We start from the raw sequence: 27,440 nt of genomic DNA on the forward strand, positions 1-27,440 counted from the left end.
ATTGCCCATGCCTTAAATTCCATTCATCCTTTCAGCATACCTCCAACTACTTTTATGTGTATTATATTGGGTATTAATTGTGCATTACTTAATTGCATGACTTTTAAGAAATGTACTCTGAAGTTTTTTTTATATTTTTCTATATTTTTTTAGCAAGTGGACCCGTAAAATAGTTTAAACTCCTATGAAATCGTTCATCTGGTGTCGGATCGAGTTATCAGGAGCCCCTAAAATGATGGAGATTAAGCATGCCAAAATCTGTCAAAATCTGCATTCCCCTTCATAAATTATATTTTCTAACAAGCACTATTAGCATACCGCTTCACAAATGTATGTAATATAAATGTATTTCTATAAAATGGTCTATACCGACAGACAGAGATATAGAAATCAACCACAGGTATGTTATTCTGACAGAATATGCCACACCGACAGAACACTGGCACTAGCAAGTTATACCTGATAAAGTGGTCAATAAGCTTATGTTTATCTCTTTGTGTACGTCTTTCCAGTTTAATTCTCCCAAAGTAGTAGATATTATGTTTTCATAGTCCAAAAGAAGAATGTGGTTTTATTTTTAAATTGTCTTTCTTAAAAAAAAAAAAAAAACGTATCCAGAAATGGCGCTTTGGCAAATACTCCTTAGAAAAAAAAAAACTGCATAGAAATACTTAAAATAGGAAATGCATTTGGAAAACGGATTGTGTAAGGACTCATAACTATTGATAGAAGTGTTGTAAAGCTGATATAAGATATAAGACAGTGTATTCATGACAACAGTAACCGAGAAGAAAACTAAAAAATACTTCTTTGTTTAGTTCCTCACTAAAAGGAAAAGCTGTGAAAAGATCTGCGTTGACAGCAGTGCAGCAACACCGGGTCTCCTGACAAACACACTGGGCCAAGTTTCCAAGCCTCTTCACAGCGCTTATAAAATATTTGTTGTGTAGATGGATCAGAACTTTTTTGACGTTATGACCCGAGGAAAAAAAGACATTGTTCTCAAACATCCAAACTTAATTCAAGCTGGGAAGGATGATGGAGATTTGGAGCCTCTTTGCTGCGGCAGAAATGGACCAGAACTTTGCAGCCCCTACAGAAGCTGCTACTTCTATTAAAATCATAAAAACAACCTGAATGATACCAAAAAATAAAAAAAAATTATATGTTTTGTTCTATCATAGGGAAACAAAAACCGGTTTCACAATCAATGTTTCAATAATTTCTCTTTCTTTTTTTTTTTTGCGGTGCCGATGATTCTGATTACTTTGAAATTTTATTAGCATAACCGTTAAGCAGCTTTTGTAGAATAAATGAGCCAGATATTCTGTTATAATAACTTTACTACACATGGAAACTGGTTTGTGATCTCACCTATTGACCTATTTTTGTTATGATTTGGGTTTTTGTTGGTTTGTTTTGGCCTGTCTCCTGCCACCATCCAGCAGCTCATTCACCAGTCATCAGCTCAGACCAGCTCCACCTGCAGCCACTAATCAGTTCTTACTCTGCTCACCTGTACCCCAGCCTTCATATACCTGCATCGCTCACCCACTCGCTGTAAGATCGTCACATCACCTGACTTGTGCTCTGCCGCTGTGGTGTTTTCTGTTCAAGTCCACCTGCATCTGGTCAAGTCTGGTTCTGTCAGCATTTCCAATAAATTCTTTTTAACGTAACTCTGTGCTCGGCTGAATTTCGGGTTCACACCTACAATTGTTTGTTCGCTTTTTTTGACCAAAAAAGCGTAACAAGGCTATTCATTTTCATTTAATAATCACCTCAGACAAATGAACAAGGCTGACATATTTTAGGCATTTTCTCATCAGTTCTAACGTTAAGATATAATCACTTTTGCTTCTTCTGTATTCACGACAAAAAACGTTACACAACTGTCCTCATATAGATACAATAAAGAATTTCTGTCTGGCAGATTATTCTGACATCCTGACTCTAATCTGGTTTGGTTTTCTGATAACTTTGGTAACAGTTTTATAAGCGTGAATCAATCACCTCCCGGGTCTGGGGGCTGGACCTGGAAGTATGGATGTTTGGTGAGTCTGTGTACTGCGGCCCTTTTTTTTGGGTAGGAGTGTTTCATGTGGGGTCACTAGGGTGGGAACATGTGAATGTGTACGTGGTTTTCTGTTTGTCTTTTAGTCAGGTTGGGCTTGCACTGCCCCCTCTCCTGGAACACTAAGTGTGGAGCCCTTTCCCTGTGTTGGCCCCTAATGGGCACCTTTGCTCTGGGGGTCCCCATGTGGGGTTCTGGTTCCCCTGGCGTCTGCCTCGGTGCTCTGGGGGGCAGGTCTTTGGCTCCTCACAACCACTATTGAGCATTTTTATTATGGATAAACCTTACATACACAAGTGCACTCTCACAAACACCTACAGGTGCTTGGATTCAGGTACTTACAGATTTACTTCTATACAGAAAACCTCTACTATCTTTAGCTGTCACTTTATATATTTCATATTAAATAATACTGTATATTCTTCAGTGATGGTATGAAGGTGTTGGTTGTTTGTACATGTAATACTTTATTGGTTGGTTTTGCTGTTCTTTTTACATCTCTCTTTGCAAGTCTAGAAGTCTTTCCTCTTTTTCTTTCACCTTTTCTCCATTTTAGCATTTTGTCTCATCTGTTTCTCTCTTTTTTTCCTCTTCTACCTTCCCATTTCAGTGTCCATTGAACATGAAATAGTCCTAGCATAAAATCTAATAACACTTTTTGCATATATAAATCAAGCAGAGCAAATCAATTAAAAAAAAAAAAAAAAGATTGAATCAAAAAGACTGAAAACTCTAATAATCCCTGGACATCTTTAACTCCAAAATACACAAACATTTTATGAGACCCCTCTGGCTGTAACAAAAACATATTTGTTGAGGGAATATGAGCTGTTTTCTCTTCATGGGAAGCCAATATAAGCTCTCTTTCAGCTCTTACACAAATCTAATGATCTTCCGGTTCTCTTTATAATTCTCCTAACTGCTTCATTCCTCCCTGTGGAGCTGTTCAGGCTTCGAAAGTCCCTGACAAATTAAATGGCTACCGAAAGAGATAGATTAGAAGTAATAATGGATTATGACTTTTTTTTTTTAAACACATAGATAAAGTGAATCAACATAAATATGATTGCGGTACATTTTAACAGTGACACTTAGATGCTCGGTTACCATACTTGTTGCTTTAACTTGAAACTTCAATCATAAAATATCTATCCTTTCTCCATCAGATGCACGCCGTGAAAGGGGTAAAATAAATGCTGGGTTGGCTCATGAAAAAAAGAAGGTTAGTCTAAGATCTTTCAGTGAAGAAAGTGATCATCAGTTGAGAAAATGCGAGGCACAAAAGTAAGCATGTTTAGTCTTCATGGGTGTCAATCTGCGGCCTGTGGGCCAAATTTGGCCCTCAGGTCAGTTATGATACACCTGACAATTATCACAAGATAATTTCAAATGTCTCCTAGACAGCGCATTAATTCTACAAATTAATTAGCACTAATTCTACAAATCTCTGATTACGCCGCTGGTGTGTTGGCACGCCAATCAGGAGCGGGTATAGGACCAGAGTAGATAAGACTAGAAAACTGATATTTACTAATATTTGCACTTTTCCTTTCTAGCTCAAGGCAAAAAACTTGTCATTGAAATACTTTTTTTTTTTTTTTTTTTTGGTCGTTTATTTGACATTTTATGTGCTCACAGTTTTAAGCTATGCTTGTTATTATATGAAAATGTTTATGTGAACAGAAAGAAAGATTTTTGTCAGACATTAGTATTTTTCTAATTAATATCAAGGCTGGCCTGTGACTTTTTTAAATATTTTTATGTTTTCATGTTTCAGACAGCCGTGCTTTGAATAATCTTTCCTGTCAGCCTCCTGGCAGCTTAATACAGATTTAATTAGATGTTGAAATTCAGCAAATGACGTAAAGCCCTCAACAAAATAAGTAATTGAAGGAGAAGAGCATCGGTTAGCCCAACTCAGGGTGTTGGATCAAAAGTAATGATGAATTTAAACCACCTGTTAGTCAGCCAGCAATCATAATAAAACAAAAATATTTACTTGATATGATTGGAAATAGACAGGTCTAATAGTTTTTAAAAAAAAGTTCGTGAAGGCATTAAACTGAAAAGTCCCCTTTTTGAGGGGACAGCAAACACACCAGATATTCTTTGCGGAGCCACTTTCACCCAGACTTACTCAGCAAATGCATCCAAACACCGACGCATAGATGGGTAAAAGGACTCAGCATAACGTGCCTACTCCAAGGAAAATTCACTGGGAAAAAAATGACTTTGTGATTGCAAGAAAACTACTTTACCTATTGAGTCACACATAAAAAAACACAATCTCTTTTTTTATTTACATTGTTTAACTTCTAAACTAAAACAAAGTTTAAACAAATGAGTTTGTAGGATTTATTGTAATTTAAAGAAAGATTTAAGGAAGACAAATGCGTGAGTAAAATTAAAAAAGCGATTGCTGCAAAGCCAATGACTTGATGCATCTCGCTTCCTTATAAAGATGACATTCGACTAATTGCTTTTATAATCAGAACAAATTGTCTTGCGTGAAACATGCGATCGGATTAAACTTTTTGTTACTGAATCTAATCTGCCGACATGACGGTATTGTTCTGAGCTCGATTTGTGTATTTCTCCACATATTATTCATGTAAAGCCCCCAAAGGTGACATTTGTTGTGAAGCGATTTTGAATAAATATGCACTTAAATGTCCACCTCGCGTTTTGTCTCCCACACCCATGAACTACGTCACCAACATGAACATCCACATCAGACAAAGACATAAGATAGGAATCATTTTTGCAAATGAAGTTTTTAATGAAAGAACCCCTGTGTTTTGTCTTATTTCATCCATCTATCCATGGTTTTCTGTTTATGTGGGATCAGGGTAACAGAGAAAAGTCAGACATGCCTCTCCCAGACAGCACTCCACCTTTTTTTGCACAGAACCACAACCTCCGACTGACAAGACCTCATTCTGAGCTATAAATCGCTCCAGTGCACCCCAAAGACAATGGATGAAACCCCAACAGCAATGCATTATGCGCACGACACAAAGATGGCGCCCTGAAGTTTCCAAATCAAACATCATGGACTATAACTTTATATTCTGTCCCTGAACAACACAAGCAACAGGCAGCCATGTGGGAATCCAACCCACGCAGGAAGAAACCCATGATTTGTGTCAGTAATGTAATAGGAGCTCTTGTTTTGGGCACACAAAGGCTACGTTCACACTGCAGGTCTTAATGCTCAATTCCGTTTTTTTGTGAAATCGGATTTTTTTGCGTGGTCGTTCACATTTCCAAATATATGAGACTTGTATGTGATCTCCTGTGTGAACTGAATACGTTCAACCTAAGTGTCCCGCATGCGCACTGGAGGACGCGATGATGTCACACGTAGCAAGCGTCCTCAGTGTTTGCAGAAGTAAACATGGATTATAATGCTGGCGCGCATTTTGCAGTCACTAATTTATTTTCTAACCGCAGCTTTCCCTCCATTGACTGCTCTTCTCATTGTAATCCACTATGTCTGTCGTCTTTCTTCCTGCTTCTGCATAGCAGGATGCAGAATAGTGACGTTTGTCGAGTATCGGTGACGTACAGGTCGGATAAATGCGACCCGGCCGTACAGACACAGGTCACATTTGAAAAGATCAGATATGTATCGGATTCAGGACCACATATCCAAGCGGCCTGGGTCGCATTTGAAAAAATCCGATCTGTGTTGTTCAGACTGTCATAAAAAGATCAAATCCAGGTCGCATATGGGCAAAAAAATCGGAATTGGGTCACTTAAGGCTGCAGTGTGAACGTAGCCTTAGACCAGCTAGCAACCAGGTCCCCGACAACTGAGAGACACAGTTGTAAGCGCCACTAAACCCAAATGGACTTGACAAATAAACTCCCAGCACACCCTGTAGCCATTGCAAGGGGGTAAAGACCTAGTGTTAATCTCATTTTAGCTTAATTAAACCGTAGTTCGGACCACATTTAGTTCTTATTAAACAAATTACACTTGTTTTTCACACGCCACCTCTTTGTTTGCACGTTCCTGAAGACAGAGTCCTGCATTGGGAGTAAAAGCGAGCAGCTGGCCACCTCGGCTCTGATCCACTCACCCAGCGAGATCTTCTCTCCGGAGTCGGCCGGCAGCACAAAGATCAGCAGGGTCATGGAAGAGAGCAGCACGCACGGGATGAGCAGGTTCAGGGCGTAGTAGAGCGTCCGCCTCCGGATGGTGATCACGAAGGTCACGTCCGGGTAAGGCTCCTTGCAGCAGTCGTAGAAGGCCTCGTTTCTGGTGCCGGGGACACCTGAAAGGGTCGCAAACAGGAAAAAGTGGCTCTGATGATTCATGAGCGACGTTTTTTTTTTTTTTTTTCTAAAAGATGATGTAGATGTTTCCTCGTTCTCACCGACTAAGTCCCACTCTCCGTTGGGCATGTACCCTGAGATGTCTGCATCGATCATCTGCAGGTCCAGCAGCCAGCCGTCGTAGGTCCAGGAGCCAAATTTTAGCTCGCATTTCTGGATGTCGAACGGGAACCAGCGAACGTCCACGTTGCAAGTACTCATAAAGATTCCTGAGAGAAAGATGTGAGGGAAGAGGGCAGATGAGGGGGGGTTACAGCCAGACGATAAATTGAAAAGATGACTGTGGTGACCCCAGCAGATTCCTGCAGAATCTGAATCAGAGACAGAAGAAGACACGGATCAGCCGCTCAGACATCAATAACCTTCCTGGGCCTTTCATTCACTGTGACTCTATTCTTATACACAAGATATGTGGAGAAACTCTGCAGCACAGCCAATAGCAGCAGTCCACAGAGTTTACTGTTTCTGAAACTCGGAACGGAGGCTGAAGGAAAGAAAGCCGACACTAGATCACAAACTGCCTCCCATCAAAGACGTGCCTATAAAAATCCTGGCACTTTTCTCCCCGCTCGTCAGATTTTCTCTTCCCCGCTCTGCCTGCACACAGCTGCTTGCTAAGCGTCAGCATCAACAGAATAAAAACATCCACAGCACCGCTGGAAGAAAAAAAAATGAGATTACAGTCACTGGCCTAATGAGATTGCCGCCTTTTATCATGCAAAATAAATGCCCTCACACACATGCGGCGCCACGGCGCCCTTCCCAGGGTGTTATCCCTGGAAATCACAATGATCCGCACAGTGGTTTGCTGGCAAACTGCGGCTCTTAATGTACTTAAAGGACAAAATTAATCAGGCCTGTTAAGACATTCAGACACGCGCAGACACACCGACGCACAAATGTCATGGAAGCCTTGCAGCTCATGCAGACGTTCACTGCCAGCCTCGGAGTTTGGAGACCAGAAAGAAGAAGTCGGAAGGTTGAATTCCGGTTTTGAGAGCATGCAGAGGCTAATCTCTGATTTATGCCGGGAAATTATTTTTCATGCACTTTTTTGCTCTGGGGAAAAAAAAAATTGTTCTTGCACTTGCTAGTAATCACATTATTGCGAACCAGAAGGAACCAAGATAAGACACAACAAAATATCTCTATTACCATTCGGTTTTCCTGGTTTATTATTAAAAAAAAAAGAAGTATTAGAAGTAAGTAGTTGTGGTAGGTATTACTGCGTTTTCACCAAGCAAGCTGCCAAGCTGAACTGCTGAACTATAACCCATAAACTCTGCACAACATTTGCATATTTGCACATTTTGTATCATTGCATTTCCATCTAGCAGTACAAATGCTGTCGAACTCTTAGTTTATAAATTCTGTACATACAAATGTTTTTTTTTTTAAATACTCACCTGTACACTGTAACTTTCTCCTGCATTGTTTACATTTCAATTGTTTTACTTTTAAATCAGTGCTGCACCTTATACTGTATTTTAAATCTACTGTAATTTACAAGCTGTATTCTTGCACAAATGCCCTTTGCACAATCAATTCTGCACATACAAATGGTTTTAAAAAAATACTCACCTGTACACTGTGACTTCTCCTGCATTGTCTACATTTAAATTGTTTACTTTTAGATCACTGCTGCACCTTATACTGTAAATTTTACAGTATAAGGCTAAATTTATACTGCAATTTTACAAGCTGTATGCAACGAAATTTCGTTCTGTACGCACTCTGTGAATACAAAATGACAAATAAAGTTGTCTAAGTCTAAGTCTTGGTAAAATACCAATATAACAGTCCTGTAAATAAAGGAAAACTCTTTGTTATATCACAAAGAAGCCACTCAGTGCTTCAAACCACAGCATGGGATGTTCAAAACATAAACGTTATAGGCTGGATCAGAATCAGTTTTAATTGGCCCTGATTGTGTGCACAATGCAGGAATTTGACCTACACGGCTCGCAGTGCTCGCGGCGTACAGACACCGGGTATAAATGATGAACGCTATGCAGGGGGAGGGGGGGGGAAACGTAGGTTGTGGTAGCGCAAATATAGTTGTTTTGTTTCACAGCAGTGTGGCTGACTACTCCGGCTGTGAGGTGTTCGTTGTGTTCATCAGAGAGACAGCCTGGGGGTAGAAGCCATTCTCTGCAGCAGCTGGTTTTAGAAAATAGCGCTCTGTGGCGTCGGCCCGAAAGACAAAAGTCCAAACATTCTTAGGTTTTGATCACTACCATGACTTTAGATCTGATTAAAAGGACCTTGAGAAATTTGGAGGAAAACAATTCTTCATTATTTAATTTTAAATAGGGAATCAATACATTAAATTCTGTTAGTGAGAGATTTAATTTAGTTGATTCTTAAGAATCAGCTTTATTAAGGATCAGTGATTACATATCATTCTCTTTTCTCTAACACAAAAGGAGTGCAGGTCCAACCTTTTTGCCCCTTGGGTTCATTCCTTCACTTTAGGTCGATTATAATTTTCCAGCAAATAATATCAGTAAAAAGAGTTTTAAAAAGGGCCTGCTCTGTAACTATTAATTTAAAATGATTCCAGGAGCTACAAAAGGCGCCCAGGTGGGAATTTAGACAACTATCCTCTGGTTTAAACAATGAGGTAAGGTGCGGGAAAACAGATTTGCTTTATTCTGACTGTTTCCTCTCCTCCAACCCCTGGTTGCCTGACAGAATGCTTGTTTTATTTCGTTGGCGCTTTTTTTATTTAATTCAATCATAGTGTGATTAGTTATTAATATAATAATTTTTAATTTGCTGTAATTGACTTGACTGGTGATAAGCAATTAATCGTGATACATTTCTTTGTTACTTTTTTGGCAGTGTGTGATACATAGCTTCATGACTGGGAAATAGTAACTTATTTAAAAATATGTTATTGTTGTCATTATTTTGCACGCAGCAATGTAAAAAGTCTGTATAACAACAGACTGCACTTGTACATATATAAATCGTGTTCATTTCTATTTCTCATTAAATTGAGCTGTAATATTTCCACCCTATACAATAGAGTATAAAAAAAATTGCACTTGCTGTATCAGAACAAAATTAAATATTAGTCACATCATTATGAATCTAACAGAACCCAGATAAGACACAAAAAAAAAATCAACTGATCTCTTCTGCAGCGTATTCCTATAACCGCTCTCAAAAACGATAACGAGCAACCTTGAAGCTCAAAAAAAAAGAGAAAAGGCTCCTGAGCTTTCCTTTTTGTTGCTGTCACAGTGTAAAGGCGGCTCCTAAAATACAGCAGGGAAAAAAAATCACTTCCATTGGAAGCATTACATAGCCTTGAGAAGAGATTGCCTCGTTGTAAATGTCGCACAGTCGAGATAAGAGCTGAGACCTTCTGCACCTTTTGTCTGAACTGTCATTAATCAGAGCGAAGCAGCCACAATATGGTATGGAGTGGAAAACTGAGATCTGCCTATGTCTTCTTTTAGTAAAGTACTGACCACGCCATTTGCATCATGGTAAATATGTGTGTAAAACGCCTTAAAACTGTTTGCTGGCAGCAGCAGCATGATTTCACACTAATAATTTAGGAAACTCCAACCTTTACAGAGTACATTTAATCATTGCAGGGAAAAAAATCTTTGTTTCCAATAAAATAACAGATCACACAATGATCGGCACCCCTGCTATCGATATGTCGTATAACATATTTGGGGTTCCCAAAGCGGGGGTCAGGACCCACAAGATGATCCAAGTGATGATGCAAAATCTTGCAAATAATGTGAAAATAATTTTTTAGTTTTTGTGTAGAAATCTACTGCCAATAATTTATTCTCTTTAAACTAATATTACCATAATATGAATTTATTTATGTATTTTAAAATTACAAGAATATTAGGTGTACAAGGATAAGGAACATCATGGGAATAAAGTCATATACGAGAATAAAGTCACGCAATCGTTTGCATAACGGTTTCAAAGACCTGACACTAATGATAATTTGACTCTGATTTGCTAAAATGATTTAGTATTTCTTTATTTGTGAAACAGATATCAAAGTATAACTTTACAAGATTCTCAACATTGCTCATTTTAACACAGGGGGAAGAGTTTTCATAAAATTACTAATATTTTCTTGCAGTTTTACGACCCTAATTTCTGGGGAAAAAAGGGGGTTGCCAGTCTCTGGCATTGTTATTTTGGGGATGACAGGCTGAGAAGTTTGGGAAGCCCTTCCTTAGAGGCTTCAGTCAAACCCTTTAACGTTTCAAATTGTTAAATTCTATCAGGAATCCCTTTAAAAGAACAACAGCCCCACAGCATCACCCCTCCATCGCTGTGCTTTTCCACATACTTCATCACTTCAAACCCATCTAGAGTGTTTGTTGCCAAAACATTGAACCTAAATCTCATCTGCCCAAAGCACACGTTTCTAATTAATGGTTCCGGTTTCAGTTCTGCAAACTCCTCGTGTTTACGAGATGAAAAGACAGAAAACGCTTCTCTTCTTTTCTTGCACTCTTACTAAACAATCGTGCGGCATGTAGATAGCATCTAATGGAGACCTGCTGAGGCTAACACGCCATGGTTTTTCAAACACAAAGCTTTGAAGACTCTTTTTTTTTTTAACCTCCTTTATTGTCTCCCTCACAGTGCGTGGGAGCAGGACAGATATGAGACCTCGTCCGGTCTGGTGGCCTGTGGCTAAAAGAAATAAACCTTTCTGTTGCGTCATTTGATAACACAGGGGGGAAAAAACGGGAAGTCACGGATTACCAATTAAAAGTTCCTAGAATTTCTTAACTTTAAATAGTCAAGTAGAAATTTAAAATAAGCTTCAGCAACATTTATTTTATGGGGATTCTTAGGGCTACCTAAGACTTTTCCACCAGGGATTTTTTTTTTTAAGACAATCATTTCTTCACATACCATGTTTAAATCAATGTACTCTGATATACAGTTTTTATAGATTGCACAACTCAAAACCCACATTTTTCAAAACAGTTAACGCTGAGGCCTAAACAGTGGCAACAATGGTCAAAATTACACATTTTGTTTGCAAAAGGCTCCGACTCTGCCAAAACATTTAAAATATGAACCAAAAGCAAATTTTAACCCTCAAACAACACAACCTGCACACAAATGTTTGAGCCCTTCCAATCATTCATTACACAAGTGACAACAAAATGCAAAATACCACACTCAATGTGAATCAGTGCAGCATTGCTGGTTCATTGTAGCCAAAGACTGTACGCAGCTTACATGTCAGTATCATTTGTAGTCAACTTTGCCTTCTTGCAAAAAATGGATCCAGACTCAGATATGCTGTGATCCAAATTTTATTGATTACTCTTTTTTTTCTCAGATTGTGGCTACAAATGAAATATTCCAATAGAAGATACTAGAGCTGTCTGTCTCTTCTAGTCTCTTCTCTCTTGACGAATAGGCCACATGGCCTCATCTTCATCACACTCAATATTTTCCCTTGTGATGCACCTAGGGAAAAATCTTCTTGCATGCCTGATCCATCCTTGACATGCCTCTGCATCTATATCATGGGCAGCAGCAGTCATTGCATTGAGCAAGGGCATCTGCTCATAGGGGCGGTGATCATATACCTTCCATCTCCATGCACTGAATAATTCCTCTATAGGAATAGATACAGATATATCTGTATATACTGTATAGCAGCAATACCTGCTCTCCCATCGAAAAACTCTTACAATGGATGCAACCTTGTTTCTATTGAGAACAGGTTGGACTCTTTGTCCCCCCCCCCTCTAAGTGAAAGGCCATGATTTACCACATGATCAATCATAGTTGCCTGAATTTCATCTGTAATTTCAGCCCTTCCAGCTACAATGCCACCTCACACATGGATTCCTCTTCCTCATAATCTTCTTCCCCTAACCCATCTTCCTCTTACTCTGACTCTTATCTGCCTTAAACCATCCATGCTTGCAAAGAACAACATACAACATGGCACCTTTTACGTAAAGCCTGCAAACTGACTGCAAATTGAAAAATTGTGTAAAGAAGTGTCAATCAGGTGCTTCAGTGATTTCATCAAGAGCTTGGACCATTTGTTTTCTGTTTTGCTACCACAGCTAAAGCAATGGAGTTTGGACTGCTTGAATGACATCTGTGTTAACTGTTTTGCAAAAGGGTGGGGAAAATGTGTCAAACCAATGAAAATGGGTTAACTCATTTGCAAGATGTGTCTTTTGCTCTGCAGAGATGGTGATGATGAAAACTGAGAGGTGGCCGGTTTCTTCAAACAGGTCAAAGCAACCAATAAAAACTGTAATATGAGAACATGCTCCTGCAATGAAAGATACAATTATTTTAAGACAGTCACCAGCTCAGGCCATCAGAAATGCCCCCGCTCATTTTTCCACACCTGAGCTTTTCCTTTAAAGCTTCCGTTTACCGAGTCTGATCTAAATCACAGCATAGAGGAGACTTAAACACACTCAGCAGCAGTGATTCGATAAATCCGGTCCACGGACTGAATGATGTCCGTGCCTTTCACTGTAGTGGGTAATTGAAGCCCTAACCCCTGACTGCACAATGGGATTCACTCCGAGGCTCCTTTAATCTGGGAGGGCCTGAGAAAATACGAAGCAAACACCCGTGAAAACCCCCGAGGGAGTTGTTACCTTTGCAACGTGTGGTTTTGATAAAGGGAGGAGGAAGTGAGCGCTCTGAGCAGGTTTAGACACACAAATGTTGTTTTTGTGTGGATTAAAAATTCATGTCAAACGAAGAAACGAGAGAGCACACAGAGAGGCAGCTGGATGAGATGCTGCCCCTCTGGCAAATGGGGAACCAGACAAGGATGATGGAAGAGGGAGCTTTGACGATTTAAATTATATAAAGTACTGAGCCTTGCAAAAGTATTCATACCACTTGGACTTCTCCACATTTCGTCTATGCATTCGATGACAGACCAATACAAAGTAGTGCGTTGCTGTAGAGCTGAAGGAGAATTACGCATTTATTTAACAAAATAAAGTCCAGCGCACCGAATTCCCTGCTGAGGTCAATTCATTAAACCGGCAAACCCCCAACTCTGTGCTTTAATTTTAGCATAACTCCAGCTGTTTGCGAAAGGCTCTGACGTTTGCTAGAGAACGTCAGCGTACAAACAGCGTCTTCTCAGAAAAGAAAAACACAGTAAACAGGTCAGGGAGGAAACTAATGCAGGCTCAGGTAATAAAACAATAAATCTCCCAGCTTTGAACGATACACAGAGCTCTGATCAATCTATTATATGAAAATGAAAGCGTAGGCAACAACGCTGAGCTGACCAAGAAGCGGCCGAGCCCCTCAGCTATAGAAGAAGCCTACGGATCTCTGGTAACTCAGGAGGAGCTGCAGACATCTGCAGCTCAGGTGGAAGAATCTGCTGACAGTTGACTTCGATTGAGACTTTGCCGGTCTTTATGAAATCGTTGCAAGGAGAAAGTCTTTGATTTAGAGAGCTATAAGAATCCCTGTTGCAGTTTTCATTAGGGCTCGGAATCGAAAACCAGTTCCTGTTCAGAACGGTTCTGTGTTTTCAAATTCCATGGCACCGTTTGGCAGCTGGCTTAACGATTCTCTTTTCGATTCCATTTTTTACGCAAGTTACGTCAATTTTTTTACGCAAGTTACGCACATGGCATAAGCATGTGTGCGTAACTTGTGCACGACCAGGCTTAAAGCAAAACAAAAAAAATGCCGCCCCATCGGGGAAAGTTTGGCTTCATTTTAAGGAAGAGAAAGATGGCAACAAAGCGCTTTGCAATCATTGCAAAGTGACAATTACATCTGCGGAAGGAAATACATCCAACAGGCAGAAACACCTGCGCACACAACATGGCATACATTTTAACGAATCCTGTGTTTTTGATTCTTACCGGACAGAAGCTAAAGTTACGACCAGCATGAAAACGCAACACTAGCTAGTTTTACATCACTGGCTGTGCTTAATGTGGTGCCTAGTAAAAAATATGCCATTTCTGGAAATAAACCATTTTCCTACCTCTCTTTGGGGTTATTAAGGGAGCGTGCCTTTATCGTTAATCCAGCCCTTCATGTTTAATTAGAACTACTGGTAGCTGGAACTCTTACATGATTCTAGCTATTGCAGTGGATGTAACGAAACATGCTACGAAGTTGCTCCGCATTTCAGGGAGCGAGAGAAAGGTGACGCTGGTTTATTTAAATCAGGGGCAGATGAGTTTATTTCCCGAAATTATACAGTAATGCTGTTTCATTAAACATCAAACAGTTTGTTCTCCTTTTTTCCCCAAATTGGAATCGAAAAGAGAATTCATAAGGAATCAAATCGTTTCACAGAATCGATAAGGGAATCGGAGTCGTGAAAATCTTATCAATTCCCAACCCTAGTTTTCATGAGCTATGTAGGGGCCACAGCAAGCTTACATGCAGCTGGTGGAAGAAATGCTGCACACGCCCTCTTGAATATGAAAGATGGTGGTGGCAGCATCATGTTGTGGGGAGGCTTTCCTTTAGCAGGAACAGGGAAGCTGGTCAGAGTGGACGGGATGAGGAGTGGTCACATGACGTTTCAACACAGACGTTTTGAATTTTGCCGTTGCAGTGCAAGAAATGTGAACACGTTTAATATTTGAATACTTTTTAAAGGCGGCATGCAATACAAAAAGGGAAAAATCCAACCTGGAGGCAGGTACTTGGCAAAGCCGCTGGAGTTCACCAGGACGTTGGTCTTAAAGGTGGAGTCGAAGTCATCATCTGCACTGAGGGAGGACAGGGGAGGAGGTGTCACCACCTGCCGATTGGGCTTGGGCAGGCGCGCCCGCGTGAAGGCGTGTGTTCAGGTGTTTTACCTGTTGTAGAGCAGAATGTCCGGAGTCCAGATCTGATCTGTGGTGAAGCGAAGATTTTTCACGCCGGGGTGTTCGCTCTGGTTCCACTGGAGGTAGTGGTCGTACCAACTCTTTTAAACCCACAGAGACAGAGAAGATGACGTGGGCCGTGCAGATTTACAGGAAAGACACCGTATCCTCAGTTCCAGATGAACAGAAATAGATTAATACCAAAGGATACCCCCCCCCCCAACCAAGAGAGAAATCTCATGTCTCGCTGCACAATGCTTAAATATTGCATGCACTTTCAACAAAGTTCACAGTATGCAGCAGCAGCGTTCAAAGTTGTGTCTAATATTTGCAAAGACTGCAGCATAAAGGGTTTTTCTGCGCATACGAAAGAGAGGCAAACCGTCCTTTAGCCGAATTTACAAACAGGAGGCATCTCTCTGCGTCAGCTATGGTTAAATACCATGTTTCGTTTGAAATATATAAACTGCCGATGCATTAGAAACCCCCTGCAGTCATATAAAACAATGCACGCAGTCTATCATTTAAACTTATTCACTTATTATGATATAATAAAATAATGTGGTCCTTACCAGTTTCAATAATTACAAAAAGGACCCACTAATCAAATGCACTTTTCATCAGCAGGTGTGACCACTTCTATGAAAAAAGGAGTTTGGGCAATTAACCGGTCTAGAGTATAAAGTAGAGTGTTTTCACGCTGTCATGGAGGGAGGAAAAAAAAACAGCATGACCGCAGAGCAGCAACTTTCCAATTAATTTTAAGTGTATCTTATTATAGCAAGAAAGACTTTTCACAAGAGAAAAACATTAAAGTCCGTTAACAGTCTTCCCAGGAGAGGATCTCTCAGCAAATGTTTAAATCCCATATTAAACAGGTTTCCAGAGTTTCCTTTTTTCACCTCAGGAATATCACCAAAATTAGAAACATTCTGTCCAGGAGTGATGCTAGAAAACTAGTCCATGCATTTGTTACTTCAAGGCTGGACTATTGTAATTCTTTACTATCAGGAAGTCCACAAAATGCAGTTCAAAGCCTTCAGCTGATCCAAAATGCTGCGGCAAGAGTTCTGATGAAAATCAACAAGAGGGATCATATTTCTCCAATTTTAGCTTCCCTTCATTGGTTTCCTGTTAAATCAAGAATATAATTTAAAATTCTCCTTCTAACGTATAAAGCCCTTAATAATCAAGCTCCATCATATATCAGAGCTCTGATTACCCCGTATGTTCCTAACAGAGCACTTCGCTCTCAGACTGCAGGTCTGCTGGTGGTTCCTAGAGTCTCTAAAAGTAGAATGGGAGGCAGATCCTTTAGCTATCAGGCTCCTCTCCTGTGGAACCAACTCCCAGTTTTGGTCCGTGAGGCAGACACCCCGTCTACTTTTAAGACTAATCTTAAAACTTTCCTTTTTGACAAAGCTTATAGTTAGAGTGGCTCATGTTACCCTGAGCTACCTCTGTAGTTGTGCTGTGATAGGCCTAGGCTACTGGAGGACATCAGGGCCTAATTTTCTCACTCTACTGAGTTCTACTGTTCTCCAGTTTTGCATTGTATTACATTGAAATGACTGTCGTCATTTCAGCTTTTAACTTTTTGCTCTCTCTCTTTTTCTTCATAGTAGGTACACCTGGTCTGGCGTTCTGTTAACTGTGACATCATCCAGAGAAGACGGCTCACCCGCTACTACCATCTAATGTAGAACAGATTACTGGATCAATGTGTGCTTCTGTGCTTTTTTGTCTGTCTTGTTGTGTCTCTGCTTCTGTAACCCCCAGTCGGTCGAGGCAGATGACCGTTCATACTGAGCCCGGTTCTGCCGGAGGTTTTTCCTTCCCGCTAATGGGTGGTTTTTCTTTCCACTGTCGCTTCATGCTTGCTCAGTATGAGGGATTGCTGCAAAGCCATGGACAATGCAGACGACTCTCCCTGTGGCTCTACGCTTCTCCAGGAGTGAATGCTGCTTGTCGGGACTTTGAAGCAATCAACTGGTTTCCTTATATAGGAAATTTTTGACCAATCTGTATAATCTGACCCAATCTGTATAATATGATTGAACTTGATTTTGTAAAGTGCCTCGAGATGACATGTTTCATGAATTGGCGCTATATGAATAAAATTGAATTGAATTGATTTGAAATTCAGCACCTAATGTTCCCCCAACATTTCCGTCTAACTGCATGGTAGTGGAGGCGTGATGATTTGGTGTTATGTTGCAGCCAGAAGACCTGATTAGCTTGATCTGACAATAATCTCATCCATGTAACAAAGTTTTGTTTCAAATGTAGTCCGTCAAACAGCTGAAGATTGGTTTAAAAAGTCCTCAACAGGAAAATGCTCCTAAACACAGCAGCAAGCTTTCAGCAGAATGGCTGAAAAAAAGAAAAGAATAATGGTGTCCGAATGGCCCAGTGACAGCTAATTTACTGTTATGGGACCTTGAGATGTTTGCAAACCTAAATGAACTGAAGCAATGTTGTAAAGAATAGCGGGATGATTATCCCTCCATGATGATGTGAAAGACTAATAAAGTCAAACAGAAAAAGACTCCAAGTTATCGCTGGTGAAGGTCTTTCAATAAGATACCGAGTCATATCTTTCAGACAGAGCGTTTCCATTATAATGACATAAAAACCTGCTGTGTGTCTTTAGGTTACATTACAGTGACTCCAGAATCATCAAAAGACCATTCACGTTTTATTTTATCCTAGAATTAAAAAGGGTGGAAAAGCCTTCATTTTACAAAGAGTATGAATGCAATCGTTTTACGACGAACGCATTTGCTCAGTTAGATCTAGGTGATGATTTTCCTTTGTTTTAGGCAAGCAGTCATTTAACTGGTACTTTCCAAAGAAAGAAAGTTCCTCAGCTCTAAATTTAGAAATAGTGGGTTACAGCAACTCTTGTGACCTTAATTTTGCCGTTACAGATTATACAAAGTGGTTCATAAAAGCTGCACACCCCGAACAGCAGAGGAGTCAAACAGAAGGTCCTTACCATCTGAAGCCACATGTTCGAGGTGAGAACCTGGTTCTTCTCATCCTGAAACACAAAAAGTATTCAAGTGTTTTGTTCAAATCATTTAATCTGTGAATCCCAAGACAGAGAGTTTGAAACCAGCGTACATCAGTTGCTGAGCTCAAGATGTAAGAAACAGAAAGGATAACAAGGCAGCATTTAAGTTTTTAAGCTGTCCGTATGTTCTATGATTTCCCCATCTGATGTCTATAATCACATAACGAAGAGCTAAGAAAGCACGTAAGTAAACGAATTATCCTTTGTGTTTTACGATGAGTTGTGTCATGGAAGTGCCTAAATCTAGTTAAAGTTTTATCCACAGACATTTTACAATGGGAAGAAAAAGGAGAATCGCAGTTATCCATGTAAAAGGATATAAACCACCTAATAACCCATTGCCATCACAGCATTTAATATATAAATTATCTATTCATCAATATTCCTTGACTGATTAAAACAGAAATAATAAACAGAAAATTTGATTATCGGGACTTTGAAGCAATCAACTGGTTCCCTTATATAGGAAATTTTTGACCAATCTGTATAATATGATTGATTTTGACTTTGTAAAGTGCCTCGAGATTACATGTTTCATGCAGTGGCGCTATATAAATAAAATTTAATTGAAATTGAATTGAATTGAATTGAAAATGAGTACAAGATGGTTCAACTGATAAATTATCAAATATCCCTCGTTGTACCCAGGAGTCCAACAAACTGGGAGATCGATACCTGGAGCTTAAATAAGGGCCAACATTTCCTTCTCTTTTCAACTGGAGAAGTTTATCACACAATCATGATGTTGTGCTTTTTAAACAGTTATTTAGGACTTAAACTTTCACAACATTCAGGGGTTTGAAAGCAGTAAAAAGCTGGACGTCCTCAGCATAGCAGGGATAGGCAGTATCACTAAACAACTTACAGTAAATAAAAAAGGGAAGCAAAAAGGCAGAAATAAAATAGGGCCAGTAACAGAACCCTGTGGAACTCCATGATTAAGAGTAACCAAAGATAAAGGTTGGTTTAGCTACAGAAATACCACTAAATTACAAATGGGAAGCAAACCAAATGAGAGCAAATATGTTTGTCCAACGTTTTAGAGAGTTTTGGGTTCAATCTTAGTCCGCAAACTGTCCTGCACTCCTGCACAACAACTTATTAGAGACCCTGAAGGGAACTGATTCAGAAGAATGAGCTCAACAAATCCAAATCAGATTTTTTAAACAGCATTCAAATTATGCTTGGACCTGACCTGGGGTCAGCAAGCAGTGAATTATTGAAAAGGTATAAGGTCCAATGACATTAAAGACTGCTTTAAACAGCAGAGACAGATTAATATTAATATTAATATAATGTTTGCATGAACCTACCACGTCCATGATCTGTATTAAACTGAGGGTGAAGAAGACCGTCAGAGGATGGGAGTCATTCCCCACCGGCCGCTCCATCCGGTTGTAGTCCTTCAGGAGGTTTTTCAGCAGGTTCCTCTGGTGAGGCCCCTGCAGTGACACTAAATAAAAACCAAAACACGACTTACATCTGGCAAAAAGATCCACATGTGGTGCCCAGTAAGGTCTGCAACCAAGATTATTCCAACATTAATGGAAAAACTCAACCAGTGAAATGGAGTTGGGATTAAACAGCATCCGCAGACAAAAGTCATTTGTAACAGACCCTAACCAGTAGATTTAATTCAGAGAAAATTAACTTTTGAATGTAAAAACCATTTCAGGGAAATGTGACTTGAATGTAAAGGATAAATGGGGTGAAACGGGAAGAGTAATTGCAAAATTAGTCCAATACTTTATCACTTTTAGCCACACTGAAATGTACAAATGAGACGTGACATAAAGGTCCTGCTCTTCGCTCAGAATAAATCACTCAACAATTATAACAGATTAATATAATCCAGCAGGAAATTAAAAAGAGAGATTTAAAAAGAAACTCAAAGAACCCTTGGGAAACCAATTAGAAATACCAACAAAATGTTTCAGGCCAAAAGTGGCTAGTTTTAAATGTCTGGAGGTCGTCTGCAAATGCATTTTTGAGTAATTAAAAATGTAAAGATTGTTTTGCATACTTTGAATTACGCTTTTTTCCTAATTAGTAAAGCCTTCATAGTTTTCTGTCTCATTCGGGGTTATATAGATCCTGAGGTTTCTAAATATTGAATATAATGTATTCTTAGCAGCAGAGTAAATAGTTTTTATGAGATATAAAGTATATAGCTTTCTTTAGAAGTATTTCTGACAACAACAAAAACATTTGGTTGCCTCATCGTTAAAAAAATAAATCAGATACCATGCATAGATGATTGTGTGTCATTTAGATTAGCAAAGTCTAACAGAGCATTGTTGTACATATGACAACGACTGGCTTCGTGATTAGAAAAACATATATTGGATGAATTATGTGGTGTTTTGCTGCAAACGTCATCTAAGCAGGAAAGAAGAGAGAGAGACGGTGCAACTGGAAGAAATAGCCCTTGTAGGGGGGTCAACAGCCAGACCATCAAGGCAACTGTGGAGGTTGTTTGTGAGCATAGTTTATCAGGTAAGGAAATGCTTTCTTTACTGTGGTTTGGTTTTATGTTTGTTCTCTGTCAACACTAAATTGCTTTAGATCAATCACCACTCCCTCCAAAATGATCCCGTTGTATGTATAATTTTGAAAAGGACTCTCTATTTATAGGTTTAGTGGAGGGACACGCAATTCCTGGAGAATAAAGTTTTGTCGCCTGCTTTACGTAAACCCTCGCAGATAAAATAAAGCCTGATTACAAGGAAAAAAAAAACAAGACTTGCACCATCAGCCTAACCCATGGCTCACTGACAAAAGGAAAGATATTCTGGCAGAGTAGATGTTGGGAGACACAGAGGCTTGTGCACATCACCGTAACAATACTGGCCAGAACTGCAGCAGAAAGTATGCATATCTGAATGCTGCCAGATTTTATTGTTAGAAGTCAGGTTTTGTCAGAATCAGTCTTCCTGGTGGTGAATTATAGAATGCAAAACAGAGTACACAGCTTTTCATATCCACAAGATGGTGGTTTGTTTAGGTCTCCAAGCACCGGCCCAGTAAAATGTTCTCTCTATGAAATCTGAGCTGCAGACTTTGCTGTCACTGCATTGTGTTTCGCTTTTGGATTTCCAAACATGACGTCAAAACTCTTTAACAACTTTTGGCTGCCACTTCTCGTTGTTTCAGACACGCTGATGAATGGAACTGCTAGCTTGAAGGAAACTGAAAAAGATGGTATCTAGAAAATTATCACTTATACCCTTAAAAAATGTACCCTATAAAACACTGGATGCCCACTGACATTGTCTCTTTGGTTATTTCAGGTTAACCAATCATTGTCTTTGATAGATACAGGAAAACGTGTTTAAGATTAAACTTTTTTTTTTACCCAATATGTCCTGTCCAGATTCAACTAATTTAATTTACCGTAACAGTTTTTTTGTTGCTGTGTTTTGAAACACTCCTTTTTTTACAGATAAACTTTGAAGTCAAGCCAGCATGGGTTAGCACAGCTTGTTTAAAGCAAAACCTCTCGGGCTAGAGGTGCAGCAAAAGCTAGAAAAACAGTTCAACATAACGAGGAACGACTAGCATAAAGAAAACAAAGTATCACCAGAACTCAACGATAGACAACAAAAAAAGGCCTTCAGGAATGATTTAAAACGATTTAAAACGATTGAAATCCTGGGCTCGTTTTTTTTTGTGGAAAAGGTAAATCGATCACCAGATCGAGGTCGACCACGAAAGCAAATAAATAACAATCATTCAGACATTTAGAAACATTAGCTGTGGACCTCCAGTACCCTGGCTAAACGGTGAGGCTGTAAATACGAGTTGGCGCTATGCTGGTGGGGGAAAAAAGGGAGCAGCATTTTAAACCGGGCCCAGAAACGAATGCCAGGGAAGCCGGCGTCAGAAGCCATTTAAGCGATCAGAGGCACGGATACCAACATGGTGGCTTAAGGGAGGCAGGAGGACAGAATGATTGACGGTATCAAAGGCTTCCAGGACAACATGGCACCGACCATCGACGGACCTAGCAATGTCATTACTCGCTCTTGTTAAGGCAGACGTTGCTCTGTTTCCCTCTGAAGCCAGAGTGATTTTTTTTTCAAAGGTGTTATCTTTTTAAATTGGCTTTAGTTGGGTAAAGATTTTTTTTTTTTCTAAAACCTGGAAAAGGAAGGGCAAATGAGAAATAGATGTAAAATGATTTGATCAGTTGGCGCAATTCCTGAACTTTATAAAAGACAGGATATTAAATGTTATATATTCACCGGAGTCACACTGACATATTTATTTACAGAGAAAATTATCCAAAAATAATGCAAATCATCAGCTGTACAGTTCAGAATATCTCCTTGGTGAGTTCAAAGTGAGGCGTGGGAGGTGGGAAATGTCCAGTGGTAGATTGTTTCTTTCCTACTCAGAATAAATAAGTAAACCGAAACCAAAAAAAAAAAAAAAAAAAAAAAGGAAACAAATAGTGAATAGAGAGAAAGATCAGCAGCTGCTTATGAATAATTCAAATATCAGCATGTCCAGCAGTTAAGGAATGAAGCCGCAGACTTATTTCCCCCAAAAGCATGAGCGCCAGCATGTAGTTCCTGTGCACCAGAATAATTCCCGGCTAGATTTCAACAAATGTCGCCACCATTTAAAACAACAAAGCTTGTTTCCCATCTGGCTGTGCAGATGGGAAATAATAAGCAAAGTCTAAAGATTTATGCCCAACGCTCAATGGATTTGTAAATGATATGTGACTGTGAAGCCATGTTGGCTTCAGAATACCTGATAGAGGTTCAGAACATTTTAAAAAAATGTTGCATGCACATTTACATACCTGAATAAAAAAATAAACTATTCAAACTAGTTTTACAGAAAAATTACATTATAGGCCGTCATCTCTACACTCTGTAGTAGATCACCTGAAAAACTATCCATCTCCTCTGTTTTGTCTCAGTTTTGACTCACTTTTGTCTGCTCTTTCCTTAAAAACGTGACTTTCAAACGCTGTTCATTTGTTTTAAGGAGTTTTTGTTTACATCCTGTTCCCTCCATCTTCTATTCATCTGCCTCAAAACGTCCTGTGAAGGTCAGGAGCGAGGACTGCCTAGAAGAGGAGTTAAGAAAGAAAGACCTCGTTATTATGAGGCCGAGCGGTATTTTAAAAAGCCCGTCTCGTCGGAAGCGATGCTCAAAGAAACGGGGAGCGATTTAAAAAAAACTTTTGCACGGCGTTGGAGAACAAGCAGACGGTGTGAGTCAGAGAAACATCAGGTACACTCCAGGCAGTGTGCTTCAAAGCCCCTCGGAGTGATGGAAGAGTGTCTCTGGGTCTGCAGCAGCGGCGTCTGAAACTTTTTACCTTCCCCGTCCTTGTGTCTTTCATGTCGCTCTGGTGTTTGATCTACAGCCTCGTCGTAAACTCAGACCGAGCACCGTCTCTCTCTCTCATTCTCTCGCTTTGCCCATGGGGAAAGTTCACCCGCTCTGCCTCTCAGCTCTGTCAGCCCCCCAAAAACCTGTGTATGCCTCTTGGGCTGCTGCAACAGGGCGGCGAGATGCAAGACGCTGATCTGTGTGTGTCATTTAACTGATGTGCTTTTCTGCAGGGAGGAGGGGAGGGGGGGTTCCCTCTTTCATGCGAGTGCAGATTTGGTCAGGAAGGACATTTTGGAGTGGTGAAATGTTCTGACAGCTGCAGCTTTCTGCATCTGGCATCTGTCATTGAGGTGTCGGTCTGCCTGGTTTAAAAAAAAATGCCATCCAAGCAGAGAAACATGCGTCTCCAGACAAACAGGAGCACATTAATCAAAAAAACAAACCCCAGACAAGCAAACAGGTGAGCAATGCTCTCACTTTTCTCCCCCTTAAAATCTTTGTTTCTCTGTCAATTCAAAATGAAATGAAGCAAAAACGTGTGTGCCGGGGAGGAAGGAGGAGGAAAGGCACCCGACTCCCGACTGTATTCCTATGAAATGCAACTGCTGCAGCCAGACTCCTGAATGAAAGAGGTGGGAGAGATGAAGTCAGGCTCACCGTTGATCAAAGCGGAGAGTCCAGAGAGGAGGAGAGCCACGGAGTGCCACATCCTGGCCGGGAAACAAGCGGAGGAAACAGAAAACGGGAAGACGCGCTGGATGTCAGAGGAGAAGGGGACGGAGAGAGGATGGTAGACGGCAGCGGAGACCTGGGAGGCTGCTTTGCTCCGCATCCAGTTGGTATCAGATGGAAGCAGCGTGAGCATGTGCTCGCTGGAGAAGGAGGAGCAGGAGGAGGTGATGGTGGAAGAGGATGAGGAGGGGGAGGAGGGGGAGGAGGAGGAGGAAGAGATGGGAGCCGGGAGCTCTGTCTGCCTCTCAGGGAGGTGGGCCTAAAAATGGAAAAGAAAGGAAAATGTCAGTGATGTGACTGAAAGGGTTGTAGATAAGGAAGGGGGTGAGGACAGAGAGGCTCTAATTGGTTGAACAGATGATGCTGAGGAGTCCAAACAGGAAAGACTGTTGAGGAGAAGGAGCAGAACGAGACACTTCACTGCAAAAATAGAACTCAAAATAGGAAATTATTTCTTGAAATGAGAGAATTTTTCCTTAACTTGAGCAGGTAAATAAGATTATTTGCCAATGGAATAATGGATTTTTTAACTTAAAATAGGAACAACTCATCTCCATCATCTTGTTTCAAGTGAAGTATATCTAATTATCTTATTTTAGGGGTAAAAATACTAATTCCATTGGCAAATAATCTTATTTACCTGCTCAAATCTAGGACAAATACATTCATTTCAAGAAAATTGTACTTATTTCTAGTTCTCTTTTTGCAGTGTTCAGGTGGAAAAGACTGAAAAGGCGTCGGGAAAGGATGCAGAGACTGGAAACTGTATTGTTTAATTCTGGCTGAGATTTCATCCTTTTGTGTCATTTGTTTTATTCTCCTTTTATTTATCGACAATTAAAATGTATTTGTCTGTGTTGGTTAACTTTTTTTTTTTCCTTTTAAAAGACCTCCATGCAGTGGGTCTGTGACCAAAAGGCTGTAAATGGGTAAAATTTCGCTTTGTTTATTGTTTCTGGAACTGGCCCAGCCCTTTGCCAGGCAACTGTTTCAAGTAAATAGTGTGCAATGTTTTCAATGTACACTACATTTGATAACCAGAAAAATAAAAATGTAACTAATTAAACTAATTTTAAATAGCTTATATTAAGTCAAATGAGAAGAAACAAAATGTTTGGCTGCACCTAACAGCCTCAACCCTTACATAGTAATCTGTGGATTATTCCCTGAATCCCCATCAGTTTTACATCAACTCGGCCTCCTTCCTTCACGCATCCCTGCCTTGTGTTAACATGTGCAGCGCCGCATGGCTCAGAAATCACCACGACGCATTCTTTAACTTGTGATAACGCACCACAGCGGTGACGGCCATACACCGCCGGACCAAAAAAAAAAAAAAAAAAAAAAAAGGCCCCTGCACTGGAAAAACTGAACTTAAAATAAGTAAAAATTTCTTTAAATGAGTGTATTTGTCCTTGATTTGAGCAGCTAAATGAGATTATCTGCCAATGGAATGAGTATTATTACCCCTAAAATAAGATATTTAGATAAACTGCACTTAATATAAGATGATGGAGATGAGTTGTTTCTATTTTAAGTGCAAAAATCTTATTTTATTGGCAGATTATTTTATTTACCTGCTCAAATAAAGTACAAATACACTCATTTCAAGAAAATTTCAACTTATTTTTAGTTCTGTTTTTGCAGTGTGGATGGATGGGATGTGTGTGTGAATGAGATTTTTGAATCAGCTGGTGCTGATGGACTCCAGTTTAATTGAGAAAGTGCTGGGCTCTGCAGGAGGACACTGGGAATGTGCATAGTTAAACTCTACTCCTCATTTGTCCTCGCGAAATGCTGATGCAAGGGCAGAGGCAGCGAGAAGCTGGAAGACGGAGGCACAGAGAGGAGGAGGAGGTGTGGGGGGAGGGCAAGAAAATGAGGAAGAAAGACTTAGACTGTATAATAGATTACCCTATTACTTCTGCTGCCCTTCGGAATTACCCCCCCTCTCTCAGGAAGCCTGTCGCACATCCGGAGGTACACATTTATGCTCTGCTGCACACAGAGGATGGAGAGTGGCCCTCTGAGGCGAAAAAGAATGATGGCCGAGTTGAGAAAAAGCAGGGAAAAAAAAAAAAACGGCACATTTGCAACAGCGAGGGGAGCAGAATCGCTTCTTTATTTTTAATTCCTGCAAAACGGACTTCCTGCACGTCATGTCGTTGTGCACCGAGCAACCAGTGTGACACAGAGCCAGGAAAGTAAATTCATTAGGCCTCGTAAAGACACAGCTTGGAGGCGCCGAGGCGTGGGTGACATCTGGTGGTTTATTCTCCGAGTGCACGCTGGCAGGAGCTCAGCACCGGCAGGAGTGTTGTCAGGGAGCAGTGAGGTGGCGGTCTCAATTAACCGGGAGGAGAAAGTTAGAGGAGCAGAGAGCAGGACGGAGGCGAGGCGTTAACGGCGACAGATTTCCGTCGGGAAAAGGGAGTTCGTTCCACATACGGTGCTTTTCAATTTGAAAAGGTCATTTTACTGAAACTGTACGTGTTTTACGACAAACAGAACCATGCTTATTAGAATAAAAATAAAATACAGAGTGTCTAAACTATGTAGAGACACCAGCTTTGCAGATCTACAGGCAGAACTATTTCTGCACTGTTTTTTTTTTTTTTATATATCCACCACAGAAATCAGCATAGAGTCAGACATATTTGTTGGAGAGCATCCATGAACATCAATGTTTGAGTCCTGCCACAGATTTCCTGTCAGGTCAAGGGCCGGACTTTGACTAGGCCGCTTTAACACATAAACGTACTTTGATATAAACCACACCATGGCAGCCCTGGCTGTAAGTTCAGGGCCATTTTCCTGTTGAAAGGTGAACTTTCATAACATCTAACATGTTTTTTTTATGCATTTTTCGTCTTTCATCCTCCAATCAGCTCTGACCGGCTGCCGTGTCCCTGCTAAGGACAAGCATCATCGTTTATAATGGTGTGTTCAGGGTAATGTGCTCCGTCAGGGCAGGGGTTCTCAAACCCCTTAGCAGCGGTAAAAAATTTCCAAGGACCCCTTT

General features: G+C 40.3%; 1 protein-coding gene across 1 annotated transcript in view; it reads right to left on the reverse strand.

Annotated features, from left to right (window-relative positions):
* The window catches only part of chrna11 (cholinergic receptor, nicotinic, alpha 11), a 35,920-nt gene extending 11,299 nt beyond the window's left edge, over positions 1 to 24,621 (reverse strand). Inside the window, exons 1-7 of the mRNA XM_012875311.3 lie at positions 24,344 to 24,621; positions 19,648 to 19,787; positions 18,257 to 18,301; positions 15,250 to 15,359; positions 15,080 to 15,159; positions 6,457 to 6,624; positions 6,160 to 6,354 (exon numbers count right to left, since the gene is read on the reverse strand). Of these exons, the coding sequence (XP_012730765.2) occupies positions 6,160 to 6,354; positions 6,457 to 6,624; positions 15,080 to 15,159; positions 15,250 to 15,359; positions 18,257 to 18,301; positions 19,648 to 19,787; positions 24,344 to 24,551 (946 nt within the window). The 5' untranslated portion in view covers positions 24,552 to 24,621. The remainder of the gene's footprint in view (positions 1 to 6,159; positions 6,355 to 6,456; positions 6,625 to 15,079; positions 15,160 to 15,249; positions 15,360 to 18,256; positions 18,302 to 19,647; positions 19,788 to 24,343) is intronic.
* Positions 24,622 to 27,440: the final 2,819 nt, after the last annotated feature.

Source organism: Fundulus heteroclitus, chromosome 13 (genome assembly GCF_011125445.2).
Source record: "Fundulus heteroclitus isolate FHET01 chromosome 13, MU-UCD_Fhet_4.1, whole genome shotgun sequence".
Lineage (NCBI taxonomy): Eukaryota > Metazoa > Chordata > Actinopteri > Cyprinodontiformes > Fundulidae > Fundulus > Fundulus heteroclitus.